General features: G+C 43.8%; 2 protein-coding genes across 2 annotated transcripts in view; both read right to left on the minus strand.

Annotated features, from left to right (window-relative positions):
* Nucleotides 1-1,050: 1,050 nt before the first annotated feature.
* On the minus strand, nt 1,051-3,564 carry LOC106598140 (tumor necrosis factor receptor superfamily member 11B). The gene is made up of 5 exons (XM_014189272.3): nt 3,493-3,564; nt 2,743-3,148; nt 2,410-2,595; nt 2,057-2,178; nt 1,051-1,557 (listed from the first exon to the last, which is right to left on the minus strand). Exons 1-5 carry the CDS (start codon nt 3,493-3,495, stop codon nt 1,288-1,290), a joined length of 987 nt encoding a protein of 328 aa, XP_014044747.2. The 5' UTR covers nt 3,496-3,564; the 3' UTR covers nt 1,051-1,287.
* A 5,993-nt stretch (nt 3,565-9,557) lies between these two features.
* Nucleotides 9,558-13,193, minus strand: part of LOC106606133 (tumor necrosis factor receptor superfamily member 11B) — a 64,167-nt gene continuing 60,531 nt past the window's right edge. The window contains exons 5-6 of the mRNA XM_082968536.1: nt 11,157-11,368; nt 9,558-10,833 (exon numbers count right to left, since the gene is read on the minus strand). Coding sequence (XP_082824662.1) covers nt 10,669-10,833; nt 11,157-11,368 — 377 coding nt within the window. The 3' untranslated portion in view covers nt 9,558-10,668. The remainder of the gene's footprint in view (nt 10,834-11,156; nt 11,369-13,193) is intronic.

The following is a 13,193-nucleotide window of genomic DNA, read 5'->3' on the forward strand; positions in this document are numbered from 1 at the left end:
TGAAGGTAGAACCACTGTGTGCAGTATTAGATAAGAGGACAATGACAGTATGAAGGTAGAACCACTGTGTGCAGTATTAGATAAGAGGACAATGACAGTATGAAGGTAGAACCACTGTGTGCCGTATTAGATAAGAGGACAATGACAGTATGAAGGTAGAACCACTGTGTGCAGTATTAGATAAGAGGACAATGACAGTATGAAGGTAGAACCACTGTGTGCAGTATTAGATAAGAGGACAATGACAGTATGAAGGTAGAACCACTGTGTGCAGTATTAGATAAGAGGACAATGACAGTATGAAGGTAGAACCACTGTGTGCCGTATTAGATAAGAGGACAATGACAGTATGAAGGTAGAACCACTGTGTGCAGTATTAGATAAGAGGACAATGACAGTATGAAGGTAGAACCACTGTGTGCAGTATTAGATAAGAGGACAATGACAGTATGAAGGTAGAACCACTGTGTGCAGTATTAGATAAGAGGACAATGACAGTATGAAGGTAGAACCACTGTGTGCCGTATTAGATAAGAGGACAATGACAGTATGAAGGTAGAACCACTGTGTGCAGTATTAGATAAGAGGACAATGACAGTATGAAGGTAGAACCACTGTGTGCAGTATTAGATAAGAGGACAATGACAGTATGAAGGTAGAACCACTGTGTGCAGTATTAGATAAGAGGACAATGACAGTATGAAGGTAGAACCACTGTGTGCAGTATTAGATAAGAGGACTGACAGTATGAAGGTAGAACCACTGTGTGCAGTATTAGATAAGAGGACATTGACAGTATGAAGGTAGAACCACTGTGTGCAGTATTAGATAAGAGGACAATGACAGTATGAAGGTAGAACCACTGTGTGCCGTATTAGATAAGAGGACAATGACAGTATGAAGCTAGAACCACTGTGTGCAGTATTAGATAAGAGGACAATGACAGTATGAAGCTAGAACCACTGTGTGCAGTATTAGATAAGAGGACAATGACAGTATGAAGGTAGAACCACTGTGTGCAGTATTAGATAAGAGGACAATGACAGTATGAAGGTGGTGTCATGGCTTTAGTAGGAAAAAGGACCATCTGGTTCCCTGAGGACTGACCTTAATGTTTCATTATTTGACCAGGACAAAGCAGACACATTGTACAACCATAACTGATCAGTATTTTGGCAGTGAGCTGATAACCAGTGAACACACAGGCATACAGCATACAGCACAGTGGTTTACAGTAGTATATTGATGATCACTGTAGGCTATATGGTATTGTGTCCAATCCGTGAGTTATTCAGATTGAGAAACCTCTTCTACGTCACAGTGAGGTGATGAGGTCACCCCGTTTCTAACGGAGTTACAATCAGAGGCTTCCTGTAACTCCCTCATCTTCCTCTCTAGTCTCTCTGCCATCACACTCTGATGGGTCTTCCTCAGTATTTCAGGGAGACTCCTCAGGTCTTCCTCTGAGGCCTCCCTGATCCAGTCCTTCACCTGGCCCAGCAGGAGGCCTCTCTGGGCGGACTGGGAGAGGCTGCTGGGTGGGTGCTGCTGGTGCTCCTGGTCAAATCAAATGAAATTCAACTTGATTTAAATTGCATTTCAAATTGAGGCACATTTTCAAATAATAAAATGAAGGAGATATACAACAACAGAAGGCAATACAAGAGAATAATGAAAGAACACAATAGTGAAATCATTGATTAAAGGCCAGGTTAAATGTAAACCTCTACTGTGTGTGGGTTGGTCATTTGGTATTTAATTAGGATCCCCATTAGTTGTTGCCATAGCAGCAAAGACTCTTCCTGGGGCCCACAGGCCACGTAAACCATGATTTAATACAGAACATGAATAGACAAGAACAGCTTACTGACAGAACTACATCAATGTAAAACAAGAGAAATGTAACTAAGTCTGTACTGACTCAAATCGGAGGAAAACAAGACCGAGACCTACTATTCTAGGTCTGCATTTATCATTTATATGTTCATATATGACATTACATTCAGTAGCATCTATCAGTACATACACACACAATATCTAGGTCGGTCTCTCTAACCTGGTCCTCCTGCTGCTCTTCACTGGCCATCAACCTCCTGACCAGCTTCCTCAGCTTCACCACTCTCATCTTGTGATGAGCGAAGAAGTCAGGAAGGAAAGTTCTGAGTAGTTTAAACTCACCTGCGAACGAGGAAAACATTTTGATTTGACTGTCAGTAACACTAACGTAATACTAATGTATAATACCAACGTAATGCAAAAATATACTAATATTACTTTCATTACATTTCATAAAAACCTGCAATAAATAAAATATAGAGCACCAATTCTGTTTCAGTATTTGGGTTTGAAACACACCACAACTAAAAACACAAGTCAATATCAAGATCTTGTCGATAATGTGATACCCACCTCCATCTTTCAGTTCTTCACAGGAAAGGGCGCAGAGGTTGTCATGCCAACACGTACCCCTGAGGACAGTCTTCTGTCCCAGTGACGCGCAATCGGTGTGATTTACGCACAGCGCGCGCGAAGAAGAGCTATAGGAGAAGGAACCGTGAGGGCATTTTTCACACTCTGTGTCCGTCTCCGTCGTACCTGTGGGGGCATTTGACATTTTTGAACAAATGTATATTACTATTTGTCCGTTATAAACCGTTATAAACCGTTATTCTATCTATCTGCAAAATAACGCGATTGCGCAAAGAAGGAAATGGTGATATATTTGTCCATTCTGTTTCTTACCTCTCCGTTTCACCCCGTAGCCAGAAGGACACTCCGTGTGTCTGATACAGAAATCGGAGTCCCAGTAATATCCTTCTTTGCACTCACACACCCTGTCATTGAGAACCGAGCATTCCTCCTTGACCACCTGGTGCTCCCCACAGAACGTGCCGCAGTACAGGCACTTGTGCAGGTAGTTCCAGTACTGAGTGTAGTGGCTTGATGGACATGGTGTACACACGGTCTGTGTGGCTGCGGTGCAGTGCGCAGACATGTGATGGCCAGGTGGACAGCGATTACAGGTGAGTAACTGGCCCGTGGTGGGATCCAGGTGGTGGTAGGTGGTGGGGGTCTGACTTTGAAGAACCTCTTTCATTGCGCTACAGCTGAGATCAACCGACGCCAGCACTACGAGGATTGGGAACAACTGTAAATATAAGAAAATAATGCACTTTGTTTAGAGCACGTTGTGACAATGTAAAAAGGGCTTTATTAAATACATTTGATTGATATAAAGGTTTCAACTGTGGGTTAAGGGACTACCAATTAATTACACAACATTATTGTAAAATTGACTAATTATTACAAACAGCTTTTTGTCATGGCAACATAATATTGTTGTCACAGCATCACATTCACATTGTACAATATACGGAAATATTGAACTTTAAAATGTTGCAATATATAAATAATGTATTAAAAAGGAAGATCCTTGTAGTGTAACTCTGTGACAGTATGTGTCATTATCCCATCATCAGAAGTGTGACTCACCATGTTGTTGTCTCTTGTCCAGCTGTAAAAGGACTTGATAATGTATCCTTCTCTCTGCCCTTTATCCTCAACCTGGACTAGAAAGAGGAAGGGGAGGAGTCATTTCCATCGTCCTATATCGTCAACCGTGGACTAGAAAGAGGAAGGGGAGCAGTCAGTCAGGGATGGAGACATATCCTCTATTCGATCATATTTTAACACCTTCATAACACGCCTGGTGTCCCCAGTTAGTCATAACACGCCTGGTGTCCCCAGTTAGTCATAACACACCTGGTGTCCCCAGTTAGTCATAACACGCCTGGTGTCCCCAGTTAGTCATAACACGCCTGGTGTCCCCAGTTAGTCATAACACACCTGGTGTCCCCAGTTAGTCATAACACACCTGGTGTCCCCAGTTAGTCATAACACGCCTGGTGTCCCCAGTTAGTCATAACACACCTGGTGTCCCCAGTTAGTCATAACACGCCTGGTGTCCCCAATTAGTCATAACACGCCTGGTGTCCCCAATTAGTCATAACACACCTGGTGTCCCCAGTTAGTCATAACACGCCTGGTGTCCCCAGTTAGTCATAACACGCCTGGTGTCCCCAGTTAGTCATAACACGCCTGGTGTCCCCAGTTAGTCATAACACGCCTGGTGTCCCCAGTTAGTCATAACACGCCTGGTGTCCCCAGTTAGTCATAACACGCCTGGTGTCCCCAGTTAGCATTACACGCCTGGTGTCCCCAGTTAGTCATAACACGCCTGGTGTCCCCAGTTAGTCATAACACGCCTGGTGTCCCCAGTTAGTCATAACACGCCTGGTGTCCCCAGTTAGTCATAACACGCCTGGTGTCCCCAGTTAGTCATAACACGCCTGGTGTCCCCAGTTAGTCATAACACACCTGGTGTCCCCAGTTAGTCATAACACACCTGGTGTCCCCAGTTAGTCATAACACACCTGGTGTCCCCAGTTAGTCATAACACGCCTGGTGTCCCCAGTTAGTCATAACACACCTGGTGTCCCCAGTTAGTCATAACACGCCTGGTGTTCCCAGTTAGTCATAACACACCTGGTGTCCCCAGTTAGTCATAACACGCCTGGTGTCCCCAGTTAGTCATAACACACCTGGTGTCCCCAGTTAGTCATAACACACCTGGTGTCCCCAGTTAGTCATAACACACCTGGTGTCCCCAGTTAGTCATAACACGCCTGGTGTCCCCAGTTAGTCATAACACACCTGGTGTCCCCAGTTAGTCATAACACGTGAAGAGGGCAAGACAACAACTATTCCCCCTCAGGATACTGAAAAGATTTGGCCTGGGTCCTCAGATCCTCAAAAAGTTATACAGCTGCACCATCGAGAGCATCCTGACTGGTTGCATCACTGCCTGGTATGGCAACTGCTCGGCCTCCGACCGCAAGGCACTACAGAGGGTCGTGTGTACGGCCCAGTACATCACTGGGGCCGAGCTCCCTGCCATTCAGGACATCTATACCAGGCGGTGTCAGAGGAAGGCCCTAAAAATGGTCAAGGACTCCAGCCACCCTAATCATAGACTGTTCTCTCTGCTACCACACAGCAAGCGGTACCGGAGCGCCAAGTCTAGGTCCAAAAAGCTTCTTAACAGCTTCTACCCACAAGCCATAAGACTCCTGAACAGCTAATCAAATGGCTACCCGGACTATTTTCTTAAAACTGCATTGTTGGTTAAGGGCTTGTAAGTACGCATTTCACTGTAAGGTCTACACCTGTTGTATTCGGCGCATGTGACAAATACCATTTGATTTGAGATGTGTTAACCTTTGCAGTCATGCATTTGTTCCTTTGGCAATAGAAGAAGAGGTGGTGATTCATACTAATGCTGATATCATTTGTATCCCACTAGGCCATTATTAAAGATCTTTAATTAACAATAAATTAGGATACTTTAGATCCATCTGTCTGGCTCTGTCACACACACATCATCACACCCACATCAAAATATCATCAAGGACAACAACCACCCGAGCCACTTCCTGTTCACCCCGCTACCATCCAGAAGGCGAGGTCAGTACAGGTGCATCAAAGCTGGAACAGAGAGAATGAAAAACAGCTTCTATCTCAAGGCCATCAGACTGTTAAACAGCCATCACTAACATTGAGTGGCTGCTGCCAACATACTGACTCAACTCTAGCCACTTTATATCATGTTTACATACCCTACATTACTTATCTCATATGTATATACTGTACTCTATACCATCTACTGCATCTTGCCTATGCCTTTCGGCCATCACTCATTCATATATTTTTATGTACATATTCTTATTCATTCCTTTACACTTGTAGGTAGTTGTTGTGAAATTGTTAGGTTAGATTACTTGTTAGATATTACTGCATGGTCGGAACTAGAAGCACAAGCATTTCGCTACACTCGCATTAACATCTGCTAACCATGTATATGTGACATATAACATCATATCAAAACCCACATTTTCTCTCTCTCACACACACACACACACACACACACATTCTCACTCTTACTTCCCATGACAACCAAACATGTTTATAAAAAGATCTGTAAAGGTCACCACTACTTCCTAAAGGTAAAATGTGGAAGGGCTGCTGGGTCCTCATGTAGACCACAGCAGAACAGTCTTTAAAGGTCAGCTGACCAGAGTCTAACCTGGTCCCAGATCTAGTTCTAGATCTAACACAAACCAACAAGGACCAGACTAGTTGTAACCAGATCAGACTAGTTATAACCAGATCAGACTAGTTGTAACCAGATCAGACTAGTTATAACCAGATCAGACTAGTTATAACCAGATCAGACTAGTTGTAACCAGATCAGACTAGTTGTAACCAGATCAGACTAGTTATAACCAGATCAGACTAGTTGTAACCAGATCAGACTAGTTGTAACCAGATCAGACTAGTTGTAACCAGATCAGACTAGTTGTAACCAGATCAGACTAGTTGTAACCAGATCAGACTAGTTATAACCAGATCAGACTAGTTGTAACCAGATCAGACTAGTTGTAACCAGATCAGACTAGTTGTAACCAGATCAGACTAGTTATAACCAGATCAGACTAGTTGTAACCAGATCAGACTAGTTGTAACCAGATCAGACTAGTTATAACCAGATCAGACTAGTTGTAACCAGATCAGACTAGTTGTAACCAGATCAGACTAGTTGTAACCAGATCAGACTAGTTATAACCAGATCAGACTAGTTGTAACCAGATCAGACTAGTTGTAACCAGATCAGACTAGTTGTAACCAGATCAGACTAGTTGTAACCAGATGAGACTAGTTGTAACCATATCAAACTAGTTGTAACCAGATCTGACTAGTTGTAACCAGATTAGACTAGTTGTAACCAGATTAGACTAGTTGTAACCAGATGAGACTAGTATAGTCATAACTAGTCTGATCTGGTTACAACTTGTCATCTCCCGTCTGGATTACTGCAACTCGCTGTTGGCTGGGCTCCCTGCCTGTGCCATTAAACCCCTACAACTCATCCAGAACGCCGCAGCCCGTCTGGTGTTCAACCTTCCCAAGTTCTCTCACGTCACCCCGTTCCTCCGCTCTCTCCACTGGCTTCCAGTTGAAGCTCGCATCCGCTACAAGACCATACCATGGTGCTTGCCTACGGAGCTGTGAGGGGAACGGCATCTCCGTACCTTCAGGCTCTGATCAGTCCCTACACCCAAACGAGGGCACTGCGCTCATCCACCTCTGGCCTGGTGAATGCACCAATAGGTGAATGCACCAATTTGTAAGTCGCTCTGGATAAGAGCGTCTGCTAAATGACTTAAATGTAAATGTTAAATGTAGTCTCATCTGGTACAGAGGAGCAAGGTGAGAAAAAAATGGCCTGAAAATGAGACAATGACCCTAGAAGACATCACAAACAGATCTGGGACCACACTAGTGGAGGTGAGACAGTGAATAACCTTCCAGGAGACAGAATGACACAGTGAATAACCTTCCAGGAGACAGAATGACACAGTGAATAACCTTCCAGGAGACAGAATGACACAGTGAATAACCTTCCAGGAGACAGAATGACACAGTGAATAACCTTCCAGGAGACAGAATGACACAGTGAATAACCTTCCAGGAGACAATGACACAGTGAATAACCTTCCAGGAGACAGAATGACACAGTGAATAACCTTCCAGGAGACAGAATGACACAGTGAATAACCTTCCAGGAGACAGAATGACACAGTGAATAGCCTTCGAAGGAAGACAGAATGACACAGTGAATAACCTTCCAGGAGACAGAATGACACAGTGAATAACCTTCCAGGAGACAGAATGACACAGTGAATAACCTTCCAGGAGACAGAATGACACAGTGAATAACCTTCCAGGAGACAGAATGACACAGTGAATAACCTTCCAGGAGACAGAATGACACAGTGAATAACCTTCCAAGGGAGACAGAATGACACAGTGAATAACCTTCCAGGAGACAGAATGACACAGTGAATAACCTTCCAAGGGAGACAGAATGACACAGTGAATAACCTTCCAGGGGAGACAGAATGACACAGTGAATAACCTTCCAGGAGACAGAATGACACAGTGAATAACCTTCCAGGAGACAGAATGACACAGTGAATAACCTTCCAGGAGACAGAATGACGCAGTGAATAACCTTCCAGGAGACAGAATGACACAGTGAATAACCTTCCAGGAGACAGAATGACACAGTGAATAACCTTCCAAGGGAGACAGAATGACACAGTGAATAACCTTCCAGGAGACTGAATGACACAGTGAATAACCTTCCAGGAGACAGAATGACACAGTGAATAACCTTCCAAGGGAGACAGAATGACACAGTGAATAACTTTCCAGGAGACAATGACACAGTGAATAACCTTCCAGGAGACAGAATGACACAGTGAATAACCTTCCAGGAGACAGAATGACACAGTGAATAACCTTCCAGGAGACAGAATGACGCAGTGAATAACCTTCCAGGAGACAGAATGACACAGTGAATAACCTTCCAGGAGACAGGATGACACAGTGAATAACCTTCCAGGAGACAGAATGACACAGTGAATAACCTTCCAGGAGACAGGATGACACAGTGAATAACCTTCCAGGAGACAGAATGACACAGTGAATAACCTTCCAGGAGACAGGATGACACAGTGAATAACCTTCCAGGAGACAGAATGACACAGTGAATAACCTTCCAGGAGACAGAATGACACAGTGAATAACCTTCCAGGAGACAGAATGACACAGTGAATAACCTTCCAAGGGGGACAGAATGACACAGTGAATAACCTTCCAGGAGACAGAATGACACAGTGAATAACCTTCCAGGAGACAGAATGACACAGTGAATAACCTTCCAGGAGACAGGATGACACAGTGAATAACCTTCCAGGAGACAGAATGACACAGTGAATAACCTTCCAGGAGACAGAATGACACAGTGAATAACCTTCCAGGAGACAGAATGACACAGTGAATAACCTTCCAGGAGACACCTTCCAATGACACAGTGAATAACCTTCCAGGAGACAGAATGACACAGTGAATAACCTTCCAGGAGACAGAATGACACAGTGAATAACCTTCCAGGAGACAGAATGACACAGTGAATAACCTTCCAGGAGACAGAATGACACAGTGGATAACCTTCCAGGAGACAGAATGACACAGTGAATAACCTTCCAGGAGACAGGATGAATAACTTTCACATACTCATTTTGCAGGAGAGTAAAGATGAGTCAAGTAATTTCATAGAACAGGACAGTGTGGACATGTCAGCTTTACACTGAACCTTCACATAACATTATATTTCCAAGAAAGGAACACCACGTCCTTACAGAGTAAGTGTACTGAGGAAGCAATTTCCTGTTTCTTAATAAGCTCATTTTTAGGAGGCTGAAATGCCCGTAACAAGACTGAGTCAATAGGAGGAGTGGTATGTATCAGAAACCATGGACATTCCGTCAGGCACAGGTTACTGCAGGACAGTAACGACACCAGGCCTCAACATTCACACTCATGTGAGGGGAAATCAAAATACAACACTTATCATTTGAAAAGCCATACAACAATTTTATCAAATGGATTTTAATCAGATAATTCGACATAATGTTCACAAATGTAAGGGCTTGAAAAGGGCCGGTCAAACCAAAAAAATCCCAGATAAAGATCCATACCTTTTTATACAAAAACGATTTACAAAAACATCCCTTCAGCTAACAACATTCAAACCTGCAGCATTCAGAATCCAGTTTTTTAATATAGAGATAAAAATAAGCTTTTACAACAAATTTGGTAAGAAAAATGACATTTAAATAAAACAAATTGCACTCCTTTGTACATTCATAAAAGCTGACAATGTTTAAAATGTTTTGACAGTTTCAATAGAGCTTTGCATGTCAGCAGTCCACACATAACAGCAGGGGGGAGGAATCCCAAATGGCACCCTTTTCCCTATATAGTGCACTACTACCCAATGGGCCCTGGTCAAAAGTAGTGCACTACAACCCAATGGGTCCTGGTCAAAAGTAGTGCACTATATAAGTAGTAGGGTTCCATTTGGAATGCACACAGGAGGAAACATTTCATTATGAAATAAATCTCCTCCTTTTAAAACAGTGAAAAAGCAAGACAACCCCCCTTCCCTATCACCCCTCTACCTCACCTTGAAAACATCAGACTATATACACATTTTAAATAGTTTTCTCTTTTCGCTAAGGTTGGAATCAATTCCAATTTTAATTCAGTCAATTCAGCAAGTGAATTCAAATTCAATTCACAAACAGAAGCAAAAAATATCCTCATGAATTGAATTTCAACTAAATTGACCCCAACCCTGCTTTTCACACAGTTAGGACTAATCCTAATTTCCATTTAAATAGAATTTTCACTTAGTCATGCATTGATATCAATAGGAGACCAAGTGAAAATTTGACGTTAAGTGGACGTTAGGATCCACCCCATCAGACCTGGGTTGCAAATACTTTAAACATGAATTTACAACCTTTATCTGACCCTGTTTGAGCTTGTCTGGATCAATAAACCAATAGAAACATCTCAAAACGGCAAACCCCATCCATCTGACCCTCCAGGCAGACTCTAACAAATGATAGATTCTTTAAGTGTTTGAAACCCAGATCTGCCCCCCTTAGAACCGCCCCCTTTCTCCTATTGGTTGTAGGGTTAGGTGTTGAAGCAGGTCCCGTCCTCGATCATGTTGAGGAACATCTTCTCGTACATCTTGTGTATGGAGGAGGTGGAGATGATCCGGTTGATCTTCTTGATGCTCCTGAGGAGCGGGCGTGGAGCCCCCTGTTGCCGGAGCCTGCTCAGGCTGTGAGCCAGACCCTAGAATTGATTGATTCATAGATTAGGTTTATTTGACCATTTAAACGAATACATATACAAACGATATTGTTTTAACTACCAAGGAGAACACAAAGCGATAAAGTAAGTTACTCCTTCTTCTCCATTGTGGTCCTTTCACCAAAACTAAGGCAATTAAAAATGGGAAACCCAGCACACTTCTAATTGGAGACTCTTATCTTGTTGTTGGTACGGAGACCAGAAAATAATCCGTTATGAAAAGGAAACATGAGGAATGTCCACAGTCATAATTTGTCTAGATTAAGGCAGGCGTGTCAATGTGCATGGTGGTGGCGGAGCAATACCTTATTGATGTCCAGGTCCTTGTTCTGGTTCTTCCAAAGGTGTAGGAGCTGCAGGAGGTACTGCTGGGAGCGGCATGAGGAGACCACGGCCCTGATGTCTTCCTCGTGAGCCCGGACCCCTGGAAGACTCTTCATCACCATCAGCAGGTCACCCAGGGTCAGGTTCTTCAAACCCGCACACCTGGACACCTTCCACTCACAGTGGTTCACACCTGAGATAACAGGGTAGAGGAGGAACTCAGGTTAAACTGATACTACTGTAAGACACCTGGACACCTTCCGCTCACACTGGTTCACACCTGAGATAACAGGGTAGAGGAGGAACTCAGGTTAAACTGATACTACTGTAAGACACCTGGACACCTTCCGCTCACACTGGTTCACACCTGAGATAACAGGGTAGAGGAGGAACTCAGGTTAAACTGATACTACTGTAAGACACCTGGACACCTTCCGCTCACAGTGGTTCACACCTGAGATAACAGGGTAGAGGAGGAACTCAGGTTAAACTGATACTACTGTAAGACACCTGGACACCTTCCGCTCACACTGGTTCACACCTGAGATAACAGGGTAGAGGAGGAACTCAGGTTAAACTGATACTACTGTAAGACACCTGGACACCTTCCGCTCACAGTGGTTCACACCTGAGATAACAGGGTAGAGGAGGAACTCAGGTTAAACTGATACTACTGTAAGACACCTGGACACCTTCCGCTCACAGTGGTTCACACCTGAGATAACAGGGTAGAGGAGGAACTCAGGTTAAACTGATACTACTGTAAGACACCTGGACACCTTCCGCTCACAGTGGTTCACACCTGAGATAACAGGGTAGAGGAGGAACTCAGGTTAAACTGATACTACTGTAAGACACCTGGACACCTTCCGCTCACACTGGTTCACACCTGAGATAACAGGGTAGAGGAGGAACTCAGGTTAAACTGATACTACTGTAAGACACCTGGACACCTTCCGCTCACAGTGGTTCACACCTGAGATAACAGGGTAGAGGAGGAACTCAGGTTAAACTGATACTACTGTAAGACACCTGGACACCTTCCGCTCACACTGGTTCACACCTGAGATAACAGGGTAGAGGAGGAACTCAGGTTAAACTGATACTACTGTAAGACACCTGGACACCTTCCGCTCACACTGGTTCACACCTGAGAACCACTCGTGTGGTTGAGTCAGTTTCTGCTATAACAGAGACTCTACAATGTGATGAAACGTTGTTGCTCCTGGCTCCTGAAACAAGCAGCAGCAGCAAATGCAGCCAGGAGCAGAAAACATTTGTATTTTCCTTGTTGTTGTTGTTGCTATTCCAACAGTTATTACAGTGACTGCGGTCATTTGGCTGACCAATAACCATCATCTAAAATACCAGCCCTAACCTGGACACCCCTAACCTGGACACCTTCCACTCACAGTGGTTCACTGGATAATAGATATGATGAGCCCAGGACATAACAGGATCCTCTCACTGGATAATAGATATGAGCCCAGGACATAACAGGATCCTCTCACTGGATAATAGATATGATGAGCCCAGGACATAACAGGATCCTCTCACTGGATAATAGATATGATGAGCCCAGGACATAACAGGATCCTCTCACTGGATAATAGATATGATGAGCCCAGGACATAACAGGATCCTCTCACTGGATAATAGATATGATGAGCCCAGGACATAACAGGATCCTCTCACTGGATAATAGATATGAGCCCAGGACATAACAGGATCCTCTCACTGGATAATAGATATGATGAGCCCAGGACATAACAGGATCCTCTCACTGGATAATAGATATGATGAGCCCAGGACATAACAGGATCCTCTCACTGGATAATAGATATGATGAGCCCAGGACATAACAGGATCCTCTCACTGGATAATAGATATGATGAGCCCAGGACATAACAGGATCCTCTCACTGGATAATAGATATGATGAGCCCAGGACATAACAGGATCCTCTCACTGGATAATAGATATGATGAGCCCAGGACATAACAGGATCCTCTCACTGGA

This window comes from Salmo salar, chromosome 02 (genome assembly GCF_965601325.2).
Source record: "Salmo salar chromosome 02, fSalSal1, whole genome shotgun sequence".
Lineage (NCBI taxonomy): Eukaryota > Metazoa > Chordata > Actinopteri > Salmoniformes > Salmonidae > Salmo > Salmo salar.